Source organism: Aethalodelphis obliquidens, unplaced genomic scaffold (genome assembly GCF_003676395.1).
Source record: "Aethalodelphis obliquidens isolate GAN/ISIS:26980383/991018 unplaced genomic scaffold, ASM367639v1 scaffold33, whole genome shotgun sequence".
Lineage (NCBI taxonomy): Eukaryota > Metazoa > Chordata > Mammalia > Artiodactyla > Delphinidae > Aethalodelphis > Aethalodelphis obliquidens.
In genome coordinates, this window is record NW_020837977.1 from 14,163,557 (window position 1) to 14,182,882 (window position 19,326).

Genomic DNA, 19,326 nt, shown 5'->3' on the forward strand with positions numbered 1-19,326 from the left:
GTCTATTCCTGTATGTATAATAAATAAATACCATATCCACATTCACAAAGCACAGAAGAACATGGTGTGTTCACAAAACTTCCATAGTTCAGGTTGATCAATGGAAATAACTGATACTACAAATTTTATTTATTAATTATGTCAGAATTCCCATGCTTTGTATAATGTTACATTGCAATAATATAATACTTTCCCTACTTAAGCAGAAGTGGATACAAATAGCTACAAATGTTTAGTGTCTTGAAACATTTCCAAATTTTGTTAGTGTTCTTTTTTTTCCCTCTCAAGAAACATAAAAATGATTTTAAGGAAAGTATATACAAAGATCTGTGAAAGCATTTTGGCTTCAAGTGAAGGCTCAGAATATAATTGAAGAGCCTGATATAAGATGAACATTACAAGGCATTTCAAAGGAAAGAAATTTTCTACTTTACAAGCTTCAAGGACTATCTGTGACTAAAAAGCTTACAGGGGATAATCAACAAATGAATATTAAGGTATATAAAAAGTTTCTATTAAGAAGATAAAACATTTTAAAAAGGCCTCTTACTTACCTCTTCTACATTAGAAGCAGTCTTAGCCGAAGTTTCCATGAAGATAAGTCCATGTTCTCGTGCAAAAGCTTCACCTTCTTCTTTTTTTACTTCTCTTCTAGATTCTAAATCACTAAACACAGGGAAAAAAGGACCAAGTTATCAACCAACATAGTACAATTAGAGACATCTGTGGAAACTGTACCATAAGATTCAAAGTTGTGCTGACCATTCTTTCAATTAATTTTTGACACACAATAATCAACTTCATTATTCAGTGTATTATGAGAGTCAAAAAGAGCACACTGCTTAGCTTCAAAGAACTAACAATCCAACTAAAGAAAGATTCTAAGTTAGAGCCCTAGAATGCTAAAACTAGAGAAACCCAAAGGGAACATCTAGCCCAAACCCTACCTTTCAGTTACAGTGGGTTCCCAAAGAAGGGAACCATCTTACTCAACATAATAATTTGAGAGAGCAAAATTACACTAGTCCCCTTATCCTTTAGCCAGACTGAGTTTCTATGAATGTGATAAAAATAAGTCACACAATTTTCAGAAACTATAGGAAACTGCTTAATAAAATTCAAAGCAGTTTAGAAACATTAATTAATTTTTAATCCCAGTTAATTCCCAATAGAACTGTTAATGGAAGAAGAGAGAGAGAAACAAAAGTCTAAGCTAGAAATTTTGGACAAAAGTATGGTATTCACTTTTATCATACTGAAATTGTATTAGTTAAGGTAGGGGTAAAAAGTAGAAGTCTCCTCTTCAAGTGTGTTTTATTGTAAACACATTTAAACTTTACTATTACAAATTTATGTGCCCAGAAAAGGATGGAGAAAAATATAATATCCGTGTACTTCCATCTAGCCTTGACACATATTATTTTGACAGATTTGTATCAGATTTCTTTTCTGTTGAGAAATAAAATCAATAGTTACAAGTTGACTGTGCTATGAAATACTAGTGGTAAAACGAGAACATAAAAAGCAGGCAAACTCAGTTTGCAAATATCATAGCATGACTGGACGAGGATAATTTATCCAACTATACTCTGGGGGCTTCCTGTGTGCCAAGCCCTATCCTGGATCTGGGGACAGACCACTCAACAAAACAGACAAAGTACCAACCCCCTGCCTCCAGGTGGAGCTTATATTCTAGTAGGTGTAAAAAATGGCGGCGCGGGGGTGGGGGGGTGGGGGGGACACTAGCAACAGTGACATGGTAACGTGCTCCTGAAATTCAGTCCCCTTATCTGACAATCATTCTTAAAGGAAAATTAGCTTTGAAGTACACAAAATCTTCAAGAAAATACTTTCCCTTAACTGCCCTTTATCCCATTTTATGCATATGCCACATTTTATTTAAACAATCCCTTATTTGGAGATATTTAAAGTTACTCCCAGTTTTCCCCTACCAGTATCGCTGATGATGCCTGCATTTGCAAATGTTATCTTAACAAAGAGGGTTAAGGATGTGTACATTTAAGGGATGGTTTGAAAAAAAGAAAGCGGCACTTCAGTATTCTGTATTTCTGTTTTATCACTCTTCGTTTCCTCAGTTTTCCAGGTGTAAAATCATATTGTTGTCTTTGACTTTTCACTCCATTAATCCCATTTAAATTGCTTTTACTACTTAAATATCTTTCTTTCCTAAACCATTCTCTTAATTTATGCTTTTTTGTTTAGGGTATTCTAATCCCTTGACTATTAAAAACTTTCATCCTTGCAGACTCTGCAACCTATTTCCTGTATAACCAATATCAAATGCCACAGTTAAGAAAAATCCATATCATATCTGTCATTCTGACTAGGTCACTGTCTTTCTCAAACCCCTCCACTGGCTCCCTACTGCTTAGTTCACCTAACTCAAAAATTGTTTATTCCCTGTTTCCATGTCTACCCCAATTCACCTCATCTAATAATAATCCCCTCATTTATCTCTGCTCGTTTCCATTCACTCTTTGCATGCCATACATTCTTTCTTCCCTTCTCCTAGTTTCTTCCCTAAAATGTCTTTCCACACCTACTGTATCCTAAGGATAAGAGCTACCCATCTACAATCATCAGAAACATCTTCTGTACATACTATACTTTGCTCTTTCTTTTCACAACTGAACTATGGGCAGCAACCAAATTTAAGCCACCAGTAAGCTGCCGGCCACCTTGTTTCAGACACAAGGAAAACACCGGCAAGACAAAACTATGAAAATTCTCTTTATTCTTCAAATATTCTCTTACTATTTCACACATTATCATTGAATGGTAGTATGAATACTCCCATATTACAAAGACTAAAGCTTCCCTCCAATAGCCTTATGCTTAAAAGGATTTTGGTATCTGTGGGGAATCCAATCCCCCATGGATGTGGAAGGACAACTGTATGTTCTCTTAACAGCAAACCTCAATTAAAATAACACTTAAAAAAATCTAATCTATGCAGTATAATATTTATTTGTTATATTACTTTTTTTACAGTTTTACTGCAATATAATTGACATAAAAAACTGCACATTTAATATAAAATTTGATGAGTTTCACGTATGTACACCTGGTGAAGCCATCAGTCTCCCAAAAGTTTCCTCATTCCCCACTGTAATCCATCCTTTCCTTCCCCTGTACCCTAGTCAACTAATGATCTGCTTTCTGCTACTAGAGAATAGTCTGCATTTTGTGGGGTTTCATATTAATGGAATCATATAGTATGTTTTCTTTTTTGTCTGCTTTTTTTTCACACTCAGCATAATTATTTTGAGATTCATCTACTTTGCTGCATATATCAATAGCTCATTCCTCTTTATTGCTGAGTGTATTCCATTGTACGGCTGTATCACAATTTATCCATTCACCTGTCAATTGAATTTTGGGTTGTTTCCAGTTTGGTGCTATTGCAAATAAAGCCACTATGAGAGTCTGTGTATAATTTTTTGTGTAAAGCATGTTTTTCTTGGGTAAATACCTAGAAGTGAAGTGGCTAGGTGGTATGACAAATGTACGTTTATTTTCTAAAGAAACCACCAAATTGTTTTGCAAAATCGTTGTATCATTTTGCATTTCCACCAGCAATGCGAGAGTTTCAGTTCCTTTAGACCCTTGCCAATACTTGGTAAGTTAATCTTTCCTATTTAAGTGATGTTTGACAAAACCAGAATCCCTAAGATTTTATATGCTTTCTTCTAGAATATTTTTTATACTTTTAGCTCTTGTATTTAGGTCTGTAATCCATTTCCAGTTAATTTTTGTATATGGTGTGAGGTAAGGGTTAAGGTAAATTTTTTTGCACATGGCTATTCAACTGTTCCAGCACCATTTGATGAAAACATTACCCCTTCCCCCACTGAACCTTGGCATCTTTGTCAAAAGAATTAATTGACAGGACTTTCCTGGTGCTGCAGTGGTTAAGAATCTGCCTGCCAATGCAGGGGACACGGGTTTGAGCCCTGGTCCGGGAAGATCCCACATGCCACAGAGCAACTAAGCCCATGAGCCACAACTACTGAGCCTGCACTCTAGAGCCTACAAGCCACAACTACTGAGCCCTCGTGCCACAACTACTGAAGCCCTCATGCCTAGAGCCCGTGCTCTGCAACAAGAGAAGCCATGGCAATGAGAAGCCTGCACACCGCAATGAAGAGTAGCCCCTGCCAGCCGCAACTAGAGAAAGCCGTCATGTAGCAACAAAGACCCAATGCAGCCATAAATAAGTAAATAAATAAATATAAAAATACTAGTTTTAATTGTTACCACTGTAATTTTCTACTAAACTAATGAAAACTTTCCTACACTCTTGAAAGTTTATAGAAACTATGGTCAAGAAACTGTTTTCCCATGTACTATCATTTTAAATGTAGAGCACAAGGACATTCACTGCAAATAATGATCCCTAGATATATAAAGTAAAATAAGATTGAAAAAACAACATGAGCACGACACTAATATGTAAGTCTTAGAGGTAAGCTTAAAAGTACTAACGTGATATCTACTAAACAATATTAAAAGTGTTTCAGGCCTTTAAGTAGAAATACACCTGATTAATCTATGTATTATATTAAGTCATATAATACACATTAAGTCATGAAGAAGGGAAAAAAATATTTTTCTGAGTTCTGCACAGATCCTTATTTACACTGCCAAGTATTTTTGATAATACTGAACAGTGACCTAACCACCAAACATATCAGTGGGTTTTATTTTAAATTACTAATCAGATAAAACTACTTAAGAGTATTCTTTAAAGTATAGCTTCCAACAAAAACTATTTCAAATAATAATTTCCAATAAAGCTTATTATATGCATTTAAAAAAACAAAAGAAACATCTTAGTATCTTGAAATTTTTATAATTTAAGAAATCAATAACTTATATTTTGCACAATGTACAAGAGACAGGCACTTTAACAGTTACCACATAAACAGTTACCATATAACAGCTATCCAGTCTTCATCATTATGTAAAAAAGCTTTAAAAGAGTCTTTTTACCTTTTATTTCCAATAAGCATAATGACCATGTTGGAATTGGAATGCTGGCGGGCATCTTCTAACCAGGTTGTCAAGTGGTTGAATGTGTCTCTTCTAAACATAAATGATAATTTGATTACTGTTTTCAAAGTATTTCCCCTAGTGGTGTACAATGAACAGTATACATTCCATTAAAGATAATTATTTTTAGCCATGTCCAAGTAGGAAACAGATTTTAAGTACAGTATCTGGAGTCAGAGCTCACTGACTATATTTCAGTTTCGAAATTAAATGTAACCTCACTTTAGGAAATTCCAATGTATAAATATCATTACTAAATCGATCAACTTGGGGTGCTTATTAATATAAGAGAATAACTTAGTTACAGATTTCTGTAGTAAATTTAAAGTTAATTCAAGATACATAAGTTTTAAAGGCAGATAGCCAGGACATAAAGGCAAAGCTATACTTTTATTACTGATAATCATATTTATTTAGAAAGATTCTCTGCACTGACCACTGAACCAAAAAATTTCCACGTTCTCACCTTGTAATATCATACACTAGCAAAGCCCCTGCTGCACCTCTGTAATATGACCTTGTGATGGAACGAAAGGACTCTTGCCCTGCCTGTGAGGAGAGAAGAAAAGGTTGATAGTTTCCTTCAACAAACTGTCCTCTACATTTTCTTATTATTCATATGTAGAATATGGACAGGTAGGGAATGAGTGCATAAAGGAAAAGAAGAAATCCTAACTTCACCAGTCTTAGGAAAAAGTCACATAATACTATACTACTACTGCTCAAGTCAACCAGACGCACATGCAATCCACAACCCCCCACCCCCCAAAACAAGACCTCTAAACCTTTTTTGGCAATCCCTGACAACCCAATTTACTGAATGGCTTCACAATACATGAATCATTATTAGAGCACAGAATGGACTCCTAGCAACTAAGCTCTGAAGACAAATTTGAAAGGAAGCAAATAACCCAGAGCCTCACATTTGAATTCAATAACCCACTCCCTGGGGCAGCTGTTGACACTAGAATAAATAAAGTCCATTGTAAATAAATGATGAATGACATCTTTACGCCCACCATCTGCTGGTGTAAAGGTTGTTGGAAGGCCAAGGATGCAGATTTTATCAGTTATATCATAAACTACAGTGAGCTTTCAACAGTCATCAGATGGAATTCTTTGAGCAATCATTTTATTATGAAAAACAGAAAATGGTTCTGAATTTATGACATTTTTTTCTCTACACTTTATCAATTTTCTCTGTTATTTGATATAAAATGCTTGTCAAAAGGCAACAGGACAAAAAGTCATCTTTATATCCACTTGTGAAAACAGACTTCAGAGATTATGCAAAATTAGTTACTTTCCCTTCTACCAGTGGCACTAATGTTCTGCTTCTTAAGAAAGGCTGGTGTGGGATATGCCTTTTGCCTCTGAGTTTAAAATTGAGACAGTTCTTATCAAAAACACTTTTTCATTTTTAATCACTTAATTTCTACCTTTGAGAAAAAATAAGTATGTAAATTAAGTAAACAAAGCCAGTGTTCACAATTTTTGTATTCAAAATCTACTAAGTCCTTGAAAAATACTCATGTTTCCATATTCTGAGTTCTGATCTCCAAGTGTAAATATTAAGCCCTTCCCACCCTCAGAATGCACATGGACAGTCAGGTTCTGCCCTGTGCTAACACTGATACTCAATGCTGTAATTCTTGTTGCCATCCCACTACACTCCTGTCCCCCAGCCCCAGTGCCTAGCACTGGGTCTGGCACACATCAGGCATGCAGAGAAAGCCTGCTGAGTGAAAGAATGAATTCTAATGTCTCAGTCAAATGCACAAAATGGTCATTACTCCATCCCACCTAAATGAGTGGACATCAGTAAGTCCTGACATACTAAGATTCAGTAAAAATAACTTCTCCCAAGTGGAAACTAAAGATTAGACCTTCTTTTGGTAACCCGAAAGCATTTCTGGCACTTAGAATAATGTCTTATGATAAATTAGATACTGAGAAAGCCATCACATAAAAGGGCTGTAAAAATAGCCAACTCGTTTCACAGAGTTTGAGGTTAAAACACTAGATGATACTAGCTGGAAGCATGAAATTAATTAGTCATTTTTATTGAGACACATCTTTCCCAAAAAATCCTTTCAAATCCAAGTTCAAAACTCAAGCATTATGGGAATTTCTTCTTTAACTGCTTAGCATGGGAAAATTAAGGACTAGAACAGTGTGAATTATATATACCAAGGAAGGATCATGTGGTAAACAATACAGAAAAAGATAAATATTAGTTCAAAATGAAAATCAAGCTTAGGCTCTTGTATCTCCCAAGCCTAAACAATGAGCAATGGTAAAAGTTCTTTAAATCAATCTTGGTGGGACCTTTTGTGGGAGGAGTTAAAATGAATACAGTTGACCCTTGAACAACACCGTTTTGAACTGTGTGGGTCCACTTACATGTGGAGTTTTTTTCCATGGCAAACAATACAGTACTACACAACCTGAGGCTGGTTGAATCCACGGACACAGAAGAACTGCGGATAGGAAGAACCACAGATAGGAAGGACCAACTATAAATTAGACCCAGATTTTCGACTGTGTGGGAGTTGGCAACCCTAACCCATGTTGTTCAAGGGTTAACTGTACACTGCTATAGATCTTATAGAAGAATTATAAGATCTAAAACTTCAGTGTTTCCAGTCTAGATAAGAAATAGTGAAAGGGAAAAAGTTTAGGAAAAGCACATATCTATATACCATTCCCATTCCTCCTGAACTGTTTTACAAAGAACAAACATGTTGCAATATGGAAATAATGTATATAATGCATCAGTTTATACTGAATCCACTGAATCTGGATGGATTTTGCCCATCATTACAAAATCAAAAACTCCAGCAAATAAAAAATGAAACATTCCAAGTGAGGGCTGTGAAGGTAACTGTGCACCTTGAAATTTAGGATCACTGTGTAATAAGCCAAGATCAGTGTTCAGAACAGTTTCCAAAATCTGGAGACCTGGCTTGTCGGGACAACACCCCACACTCTGGCCTAGTCTCTGTCAGTGGTGCTGGTAGCCTTAACATAAGTCTTGCCCGATAACGTGTTTTATAACAGCTTCTCCAGCTATAAACAAACTGTTAAACAACTAACTGCAGAAAGCTAGCCCAATGGTTATCTTGATCACATTAAAGCAAAGTAATCTATTTTTAAGAAGCATTTTAATATAAACCTATTCAAACTGTGATCGACTGATATTGTTTTAAATGAAAAAGAACGTCAACTTAGGGCATATAGATGTTTTTGATCCTCTTCACTATAAGATGCTGGCTTAAAGAAATTTTAGAACTTGGAACTGAACAGGATATAGAATTCTTTGTATCAAAAGAAAGGGACGCCTGGGACTTCCCTGGTGGCACAGTGGTTAAGAATCCGCCTGCCAATGCAGGGGACACGGGTTCGAACCCTGGTCCGGGAAGATCCCATGTGCCACGGAGCAACTAAGCCCGTGCGCCGCAACTGCTGAGCCTGCGCTCTAGAGCCCACGAGCCACAACTACTGAGCCCGCGTGCCACAACTACTGAAGCCCACGTGCCTAGAGCCCGTGCTCCCAACAAGAGAAGCCACTGCAATGAGAAGTCCGTGCACCACAACGAAGGGTAGCCCCCGCTCACCACAACTAGAGAAAGCCCGTACGCAGCAACAAAGACCCAATGCAGCCAAAACTAAATAAATAAATTTATAAAAAATAAACAATATAAAATAAAATTTGTGCCCAGGATTTAAAAAAAAAAAAAAAGGGGACTCCTAACAGCAGCTAAGGGTATAAAGGAAAATGCATTTCATGAAACAGGAACTAAGTGAACAGCACCAGAGAAACCTGGTTGGGACAGCCAGAGTAGACCATGAGCTGCCAACTCACAATACAGCTCTGTGATTTCTGGGTAAAAAAAAAAAATCAGCAAGATACCAGATATGCAAAAAAGCAGTACAGAAAAGTCCGCCTCGGGAGATAACAGGCATGTTCATTTTGAGGACACTTACTACTAAAATTAGAGCCACAGAACACGTGTGAAAAAGAAGCCTTGTAGCCCTCCATTTTTCATGTGAGGATTGTTAAATTAAATAAACTTGACTCTTTGCCCCAATACCTTTAAAATTGACCTCCAATTGCCAGATAAAGATTCCCCCAAATTGGCTTCTCCGAGTGCCTAAGTCTTTCTTTGAAACAATTTTTGTAGTAACCAGTCTGGCAACTTAACTCCTCCTCTTCTGTTATCTCCATAATATACAACTTCACACACATCAAGCTACTGTTAAAAAAAATCTCTACCCTGAATGTTAAGTCCTAAGCTCTTGGGAATCTGATCTCTATTTGGTTCTCTAGAATTTTATATTATTATTCAATAAAAGTCTTGTTCATACAGCCATTTTTTTTCTTACTGGTATTCTGCCCATATTCTGAATATTCCTGCTTTTGTGCCTCTGTTTAAGTCTTTGCCTGAAAATCTTTCTCCTCTATCTATTTATCCAATTTCTATTCCCTTTGAGGACCAGTTCAAGCCCCCTAATCTTCTCACAAAGCTAGGAAGCTTGCCTACCACAGCCTATACTTATCCTTTTCTCCTCACAAATCCAAAAGCAATTTCATGTGATCATTTGGTTCTAATACTATTGATTAGATAAAATGAACACACTGCTCAAATGCTTATCTTTTTTCCTCCTTAGTTCTCCTTGAGGGAGAGCCTAACTCAGAACACTGAAGTATATTTATAGTGGACACTCAAATATGTTATCTTGATTGATCCCAAACAGCCAATGAAGTTAGAAAATTAAGATTTGTGAGAATCAATATTACAGTAATACCTCTTACTTTCATTGTTAGTCATTTATCTAACAACTCCAGCTACACAGAATACAGCCAAGAGCCAGAAAGAAAAAAAGGATTTCTAAGTAGCCAAATAAGTTGTCCAGTGCTCAAGCATGGAATCTCAGGTAGTTTACTAAACAGACTCAACTTAAAAATCTAGACCTGTGATCAAGGAACTGCTGTCATCGAGGAAAAAGATTTTCAAATCTACACACAAGAGCAAGACTTCTGGTTGGGACGACAGCAAGATTAGTAAGAATCACAGTAATTTTTAGGCTGCCTCAGTGACCACAGCAAGGATGGAGAAAAAGTCAACTGGGACAATTTAATTCTAGGTCTTTTAAAGGAGTTTCATACAGAAATTAAAGTAGATTCTGGTAAGAGAAATAAAGGTTGTGACTATCTAGGAAAGAAGAGATGTTGAATGCTTTAACAAATTTAAGAAAAGTTACTTTGAAAAAAGACTCAGGATGCAATTGCTGACTTCAGATTCTTCTAACACTGCCATATAAGAGAAACTGGAGACCACAGGTGGGAGGTAGACATTAATGTAGAATGACATGTCTAAGATAGTTTCCTGTCCCTGTGCTTGTTCAAGAAAATGTTGATAAACAGCTGCCAAAGGAGGTGAAACAGCTGGACCTTCAAAGGCCTCTCAGCTCCTGGGGCTGGGGGGCTGGGGGGCTGGGAGCAAGGACTGGCAGAGGCAGGACTGCTCCCCGGGGCTTGGCTCCAGGCTCTTTCTCTAGCGCGCCTGAACTCTGGTCACCCATCCTCACTGCTCCATTGAGACAACAAAAATTCTCATTTTGGGGGTAAGAAGGTGGATATGAACTGACACATTTTACAAAGGACCAAAAAATGCCTGTCATTTGCTGAAAAGGTACTTTCAGCATATAGGTTTCACATGATTTTCTACATAGTTTCACTAACTTTTATTTGATGGGAAAAATTATTTGTCAGTCTAATGTAAGAATATTTTCAGGGAAGCTGAACAGACACATGGACTTAAAACATCCATACTACAAATTTTGGGGGGAGAATAAAATTTGGATATGCTGGGAAGGCAACTGAAAAAGTAACAAAAAGCAAAAGACAAGCAAGAATAGAAAAAGGTAGGTAAAAACTGGATGAGGGTCTGAGAGTGAGAATGGAATTGGGTACAAGGCATGTTTCTCCTTTGACTTACCTTGACAGACACCAGAAATATCAAACATTTGACTTCCCGTAAAAGAAAAAAGGTTACAACAGGGGCAGCGGAAAGTGCTTTAAAGGATACACTGATAACTATTATCACTGCTTCTGGCAAGGCCTTCAAGGAGTATCTGTTGGCAGCTGTACTTACTATTTTTGAAAGAAAGCAAAGATGCTGGATGTGGAAATTTTGCAAGGAAAACCCCTTACATTTATTTTTATTTTTATTGTGAATGGAAACAGATATACAACAGATGACAAACATCCTAAGATACTGAGACTCAGTCATTGGGAACAAAAATTCAGTTTCTTAAGGCTGATGAAACAAACCATAATATTTGGCTAATTATTCCCTGAAGGACTCTGGGATGGGTTTGTAAATATCCTGGGCCAGGAACAGCCATGACCCTTGCTACTAAAAACACAGCGTGCTATACAAATGTATAGACACGCTGCAAAACGTTAACGATATGGGAAACTGTGTTTCACCAGATATAAACTAAGTGTGGGAGCAACCTTCATGTGTGTCAGATAACATCCATTAAAGAGTTTCGGAAGTTAGCTATGAAAGAAGAAAACCAATGATAAGAGGAAAACCTGTCTGTAGGGCAGAGACTCAAGAAACTTTCATAAGTTAACAGAGTTTTTTGAACAGTCCTTAAAATCTGGCCATGGTTCCTAGCACCCTCCATTTGGAAGCCCTGGAATTCTTTCTGGGGGGGGTCACAATGTCTTCAAAGACGCCAGTCTCTTCGTGTTAGACAAAGGGGAAAGAAGACCACCCCCTGCCCTTCAGAGTAAGTGTGAACAAGAGGGTTGTTTTTGTTCTATTCCCCTTTCATACTGTCCAGCATAAGTAATTATTATAGATTTCTTTTGAAAGATCACTGCAGGTAAAACAATTAACTCATAAACTAAGGGGAAAAAAGGTACTTATCAAAAGAAGGCATGGCTAGTTATTCTAGAAAACAACTGGGGAATGAATGATTTGTTCAAGTTTCGAAAAGAGGGGAGGGATTATTTAACAGAATACCTTAAGGATAGAAGAACAACTGAATAAACAAAATGAACTACAATGAGGTGGTTTGTGCCTAAAATATCATACAATTTTTATTACTATATTAATCTTTCCTTTTGAAACCATGTACTTTAGTAGATGGTATCTTTTCAGCACTTCCAATGATCCTAAAGTTGCTTAGACAGAATGAGATAGATACTTCACTCATTCATTCAGTAAAATTTACCAAACATTGCATCAACCAGTATAAACTAAGAATACAAACAAGGCACAAAGTTGAATAAGACATAGATGGTTCTTTCCCTCATGATGCTTATTCTGAGGAGGGTAAATATGGGAACAAAAAAACTCTGATAACAACGGGGTAAGAGCTATAACAGAAATATGCATAAAATCTTAAGGGGACAACCAGCTATCCCATGGGGGTCAGAAAGGCTCCACAAGTATTGATACCTGAGCTAGTCTTAAACAGAAAAGGGGGAAAAAGTACTTCAAGCAAAGCAGGTATTTATGCAAAGTACAAGGTATGAAAAACATATTTATTAAAGAATAGCAAGTAGTTTGGTTCACACTACACTGCAGGATGTGTGCTGCACAAGTTTATTAGCTAAGGAAGCAAGTTGGTTTATGGTAAAACAATCCTTCTGAAAAAGAAGTGAAACTTTTAATACAGAAGTAGAAAACACTTCCTTTTGGTTAGAGATCATTAATTTTAAATCTTCAGGAAAGAAGGGACTGTGCATATTTGACTTTTTGTCTTGCATGGAAATGCAGTTTTGAAGTAATGTCGCCTCAAAGAATATAAATCCAGAAAGTTATGAGATGCTACTGGCTGGGAGGGGAAAACACTAAGAAATGGTAAAAGCATAAATCTTTACTGCAAAAAGAGGAAATAAGAAAGCATAAAAACACAGAGCCCAATGTGTAACTCTGGGACAGAGCAAGACAGAGATTCGGGGTTTTCCATTTCAAGGATGATTGTGTGATGCATGGGAAGGATCAGCCTTCAGAATCTTGCTTGGTCTTCTTGAGAATCCAGTCTGTGAGACTGAATAGTCTTCAAGGTGCCTTCCTTCAATAATGGCTATTAAAGGTGACAAGTGAGACACTATGACTGCATGATTAGGGGAAATAAAAAAAAAGACCGGGGTATATGATGATAAAATTCCCCATATTTTATATTTCATTTACTAGTTTAGAGAGATGCTCTTTGTAGGGGACATTTTGGTTTTTCTCAACTGGGGTTCTGTGAAGAATAAAGTCCTAACTGCCCTAAGGTAGTGGTACTCAAATTGTGATCCCTGACCCTGGGGAGTCCCTGAGTCCTTAAGGGTCCATGAGATCCTCCACTTCCCAACTACCTATTTGTGTGAGGTTATATTTTCTTCATATACTTCAACAAAACAACACATAAGACTCAATACAGGGGCAGATATGAGAATCCGGCTGTCTTCCACGAAGCAGACAGTAAAGAGATTTTTCAAAAGGTAACAGAATGGCACTCTTCACACTGGAAAAAATATAGTTTTTTTGTTTTGGAAAAACAGTTAATTTCCATAAAAATTGCATCGTTTATCCTAACATACAATGAGTTTATTATGGTTATTGTACAATGAATTAATCATTAACTATTTAATAAGCTTCTCAGTTTTAATTTCTAATATGGTAAATATTGATAGCTATAAGCCACATAAGCAAAGCCTCTTTGAGGTCTTTGCTAATTTTTTAAAGTATAAAGGGATTCTCAGACAAAAAAGTTTGGGAACCTCTACCTTGAAGCATCCATTGTATATAATAAAGTAACTTCTCTTTTATGCATAATATAGGAAGACAAAGAAAAGTCACTCAAATCATTTTCTGTGGTTCAGATGAGAACCATTAAAACACTACATAACAAGATATGTAATAGGCACTCAATGAATATAAATGACAGAATCAGGAACTGGAGCAAGGTAGCTTCAAGTGGTTGGAACTAAATCATACTTTTAAAATAAATGAATAAACTGTCAGATCAAGTGACTCTATCGTATTGACATTCATGTATTTTACTTCTTATGTGTATGTTAGATATACTGCTTGTTTTTCTTAAAAACATAGTTTCTAGAGCATTTCTGTTTAGATCCCATAGACTGAGCATTCGCTCAAATATGTTCACCAAAACCTGACACCTCGGGTACCACTGTTTGAAAACACTGCATAATAAAAACGAATCTTTTCTGGTACCACATTTTCCACCATGGCTGCAGGGGCGTTGGTGTCTAACAAACCATAACAGGCATAAAATAACATTAAAATAGAACAAATGTATAATGTAATTTTATAAAACAACTTTACTGAGGTCATACAGTGTATTTTTGCTATACTTACTGTATCCCAAATCTGAAGTTTTATCTGTTTCCCATCAATGGTTATCATTCGAGCACCGAACTCTACACCTGAATAGGACAGAAAATGTTTTGTTATACAAACTAGTGGGAATATATTTCACATTTAAGGATTTTTTAAAAAAGGCTGTCTATTTCTAGCACATGTTATGCCAAGTGATATACAGATTAACAAATATAGCTCCTATCCTTAGAAAATGTATAAGCTAAGGCAGAGGCTAAGGATATAATTAAAACACTAAGATATCTGAGTCTAGTGTAGTCAAGAAACCAACTGTGGTCTTCATGTTTTGCAGGCTCTGTAATATTTTAAAAATCTAGAAATGAGATTCAAGAACCATAATTATTAATCACAAATATTAAAATTTCTTAAAAACTATTAGTGTGTAATAAAATTCACTAAAACGGACAGATGAATTTCAACATCATCGTCTTGGTTCCCAGCATGGGTTATCAACTAGGAAAGAAATCTCCAAATCCACCCACTAGAGATGACCATTGTTTAAACATATTTTCAGACATTGCTCCATGAATAAAATACACACAGAAGTATACAATTTTATATAAATGGGAACACATAAATGCTGTTCTGCAATTTGCTTTTCAGTCACTGTGTCATCAACATTATTCCATACCACAAAGTATCTTTACAAATCAAAAAATATATAAAACTGTACTATTGTTTTTGATGGCTGCATAATATTCCTGTGTGTGTGTGTTATCTCTCTATATACACGCATTTTATTAAGTTGGTTACTCTATTGCTACAAATTTTGGTTGTCCTCAAATTTTCACTAAGTAGTTGATGCTGAAATGAATTTTTCAACTTATGATTATGATTCTTGGCAAATTACAGGAAATAGGATTGCAGGTCAAAGGGAATACAAACTTTACACTTATCAGTTTACTACTCTGGCTTTTCTCCCTGCATATATCAGCTCTTTTGAAAGTACTCATTTAATCATCAAAATAGGAGGAGGAGAAAAAGAGGGGGTAATTTCAGAACAGCAAACAACTGTGAAGGCGACTCTGCAAGAAGTCTATCACTCACATTATACCACATCATTACTGCTTGGAGTGTGTTCTGTCAGTATTTACATTAGAGTCAGGGTGAAGGGAAGACACATATGGTCCCCAGAAACCAGATGTCATCCAGGCAGAAAAACAGCTTTTAGTTAGTTGCCCAGGAAAGGGCATACTGCCCAGTGCCAGAATTCCATTTCAGCATCTCCTATAATTCCCCCAACTGTGACTAGGAGAGTGAGTACAAAGGTAAGTTAGCCTCCCAGAATATGTAACTTGATGGAGTTTCCACTCTATATTTTATTACTTATTCCATCCTAGGGGCATAGTCAATACAAAGAAACTAACGGTATGTTTCTCAGACTCAGAAATACAGGTAAGCCAAAGAAAGGGACCCAGGAGTCATGATGTACTAGAATGAAAAATACAAAACTATAAAACTATGTCATATAAAACCATTACAGTGGGGCTTCCCTGGTGGTGCAGTGGTTGAGAGTCCACCTGCCGATGCAGGGGACACGGGTTTGTGCCCCGGTCCGGGAAGATCCCACATGCCGTGGAGCGGCTGGGCCCGTGAGCCATGGCCACAGAGCCTGCGCGTCTGGAGCCTGTGCTCCGCAACGGGAGAGGCCACAACAGTGAGAGGCCCGCGTACCGCAAAAACAAAAAACAACCATTACAGTGTTTACATATTTATCTATCTATTCATACATACTGTGTGCCACATTTATTCATACATACTGTGTGCCACAGGGTGGGGGGCACCCAAAACAACCATCCACCAGCTTACCGTTAGTGACATGAAAACGAGTAGCTGAGGAAAGAAACCAGTGACTAAGTATGGGACAAATGTTCTTTGAAATATCCAGTATTTAAAAGGAATGTTCTAAAGTAGAAAATTCTACACATCAGCAAGATAGTTGACAAAATGGAGAATCTATTGTTTTTTTTTTGTTGTTGTTGTTGTTTTTCGGTACACGGGCCTCACCGTTGGGGCCTCTCCCGTTGCGGAGCACAGGCTACAGACGCGCAGGCTCAGCGGCCATGGCTCACGGGCCTAGCCGCTCCGCGGCATGTGGGATCTTCCCGGACCGGGGCATGAACCCGTGTCCCCTGCATCGGCAGGCGGACTCTCAACCACTGTGCCACCAGGGAAACCCTCATGAATCTACTGTTTATAACCACAGAGAGAAATCCTATATTTCCTTCCACTGTCATGGATGGGTTTTTAACCACAATCCAAAAACATCTGCATGGCTCAATGGGATTCAAGATTTCTTAAATCCAGTGCATAATGTCAAATTTGATGAAAAACAACTGCAAATTAGAAACAGACCCTTGACTGACACCAAGGGTGGGCAGGTAAGGGCAAGCAGATGCTCCTTCTCTGGAAATGACATCCTGGGCAGAGGGATAAAGATACTAAAATTTTTCTTTTTTAACATCTTTATTGGAGTATAATTGCTTTACAATGGTGTGTTAGTTTCTGCTTTATAACAAAGTAAATCAGTTATACATATACATATGTTCCCATATCTCTTCCCTCTTGCGTCTCCCTCCCTCTCACCCTCCCTATCCCACCCCTCTAGGTGGTCACAAAGCACCGAGCTGATCTCCCTGTGCTATGCGGCTGCTTCCCACTAGTTATCTACCTTATATTTGGTAGTGTATATATGTCCATGCCACTCTCTCACTCTGTCACAGCTTACCCTTCCCCCTCCCCATATCCTCAAGTCCATTCTCTAGTAGGTCTGTGTCTTTATTCCCGTCTTACCCCTAGGTTCTTCATGACTTTTTTTTTTTCTCCTTAGATTCCATATATATGTGTTAGCATACAGTATTTGTCTTTCTCTTTCTGACTTACTTCACTCTGTAAAACAGACTCTAGGTCCATCCACCTCACTACAGATAACTCAATTTCGTTTCTTTTTATGGCTGAGTAATATTCCATTGTGTATATGTGCCACATTTTCTTTGAGGGATAAAGATACTAAAATTGACTGGCAACCATTCCATCATCTGCTGTAGGATGGCTTTTATGGTCTCTGCTTCCTGGCCTCTTAAGATGCGTCATTCCTGCCCGTTCCCAAGTCCGTGTCCCCACCCTCCTGTGGGTTCTTTATAAAACTCCATATATTCCCTTTCCTTAACTTAAGCCGTAATTGAGTTTTGGTATATTTATCACTTTAATCAAAGTAAATACACAAGAGATTACTGAAGCTTAAAAAGTCCTTAAACAAAGATTTTGCCCCTAAAAACACATCCAATTTTAAAGACATGTTACACGAAAATCAGGATTGGTTCTAAAGCAGGTAAATATAATAAGATTGCTATTTTAAATGCACTTATTAATAAGGTCAGGACAGAGAATAAAAAAACAAGAAGTCAAGAAACTAGTTAAAAGGCTACTATATTATCTAGGAATGAGATAAAGAATGATAAGAAGATAAAGAATGGTATACATCTCCAAAGAAAAAATTGACAAGCACTGTTGATTACTGAAAAACTATGATTTCTGTTTTCCTATCAAGTGAAACAGAAACAATTCAATTTCAGCCTCAAAAACCTTAACTCTTTCCCATTTACCTTCTCATAACTGGGTTCAATGCAGGTTTTACCTTTGTATTCTATGTGGCAAAAGAAAATACTGAAACCTGAAGTGTCCTAGAACTCACAGAAACAAACAAAAAACCCAAAAACCTCATACTTCTCTTCTGGATAGTAAAAAATTTTATTAAACTTTTTCCTTAAGTATATATATGCTTGAGAATCTCATTTAGAAAGTTTTCCTTATCTTTTTCTTTTTTTCTTTTTTTTTTAATGGGATAAACCATCATCCCCTATGCCCTTGAGGCTCTCTTCCCAGATACATTTTCAATTAACAGCCAATTTGGCTGCCAGAGAAATTACCTGTGGAACCAAAGGCCGGGCCTCATTTACCTGACACAGTCAGGGAGTGATGCTTATTTTCTTCTTAGATGTTAGTCACTTTCAACCTTCCAGGACAAAATACTCTGAAGGTAAATACACACTTTCTAAATTACCTCTAGATCATTACCATCCTTGTAGAGTAAGTACTTGCATCCTTGCACAGTATCCATTTCCTGAACATTCAATAATCGATACCTACTAATTGTGTGACCCTGAGTAAGCTAAGTTATTAAATCTCTTCTGTGTTTTAGTTTCTCTTATTTGTAAATGGTATTAATGATATCCATCTCATAAATTTTTTTCAAGATTAGAAGAGTTATTACATACGTGCAATCTAAAAAATGATACCAATGAACTTATTTAAATAGAAACAGACTCAAGGACATAGAAAACAAACTTCTGGTTACCAAAGGGGATAGCGGTGAGGGGGCGGGGGGAGGCGCATGAAATAGGAGTTTGGGATTAACGTAAACACACTACTGTATATAAAATAGGTAAACAACAAGGACCGACTATATACCACATGGAACTATACTCAGTATCTTGTAATAACCTATAATGGAAAAGAATCTGAAAAAGAACATATATATATGTACGTATTACTGAATAACTTTGCTGTACACTTGAAACTAACATAACACTGTAAATTAACTATACTTCAATTAAAAAAAAAGTTACTACATACAAAATAAGTGCCTGGCACACAGTAAATATTTGGTATGGGTCCACTGTCATTATTATTTTATATTATACCCTCCTCTACTCATCAAGCAAAGGCAAGTACGCAGCAGAATCAAATACTGCCTTATGCCTATTTTAACAATCACTCCAACATTCCTTTAAAAAACACGTGCTAATTACCTTCTAAATTGTTTTTATGTCAGAAAGAT

At 36.9% G+C, this 19,326-nt stretch overlaps 1 protein-coding gene across 2 annotated transcripts in view; it reads right to left on the bottom strand.

The window, feature by feature from the left end:
- The window catches only part of RAB2A (RAB2A, member RAS oncogene family), a 72,875-nt gene that overhangs the window by 24,891 nt on the left and 28,658 nt on the right, over positions 1–19,326 (bottom strand). For both annotated transcript variants that reach the window (XM_027128035.1, XM_027128033.1), the window contains 4 exons: positions 14,466–14,533; positions 5,540–5,622; positions 5,014–5,106; positions 555–666 (listed from right to left, as the gene is read on the bottom strand). In XM_027128035.1, the coding sequence (XP_026983836.1) occupies positions 555–666; positions 5,014–5,106; positions 5,540–5,622; positions 14,466–14,533 (356 nt within the window). The remainder of the gene's footprint in view (positions 1–554; positions 667–5,013; positions 5,107–5,539; positions 5,623–14,465; positions 14,534–19,326) is intronic.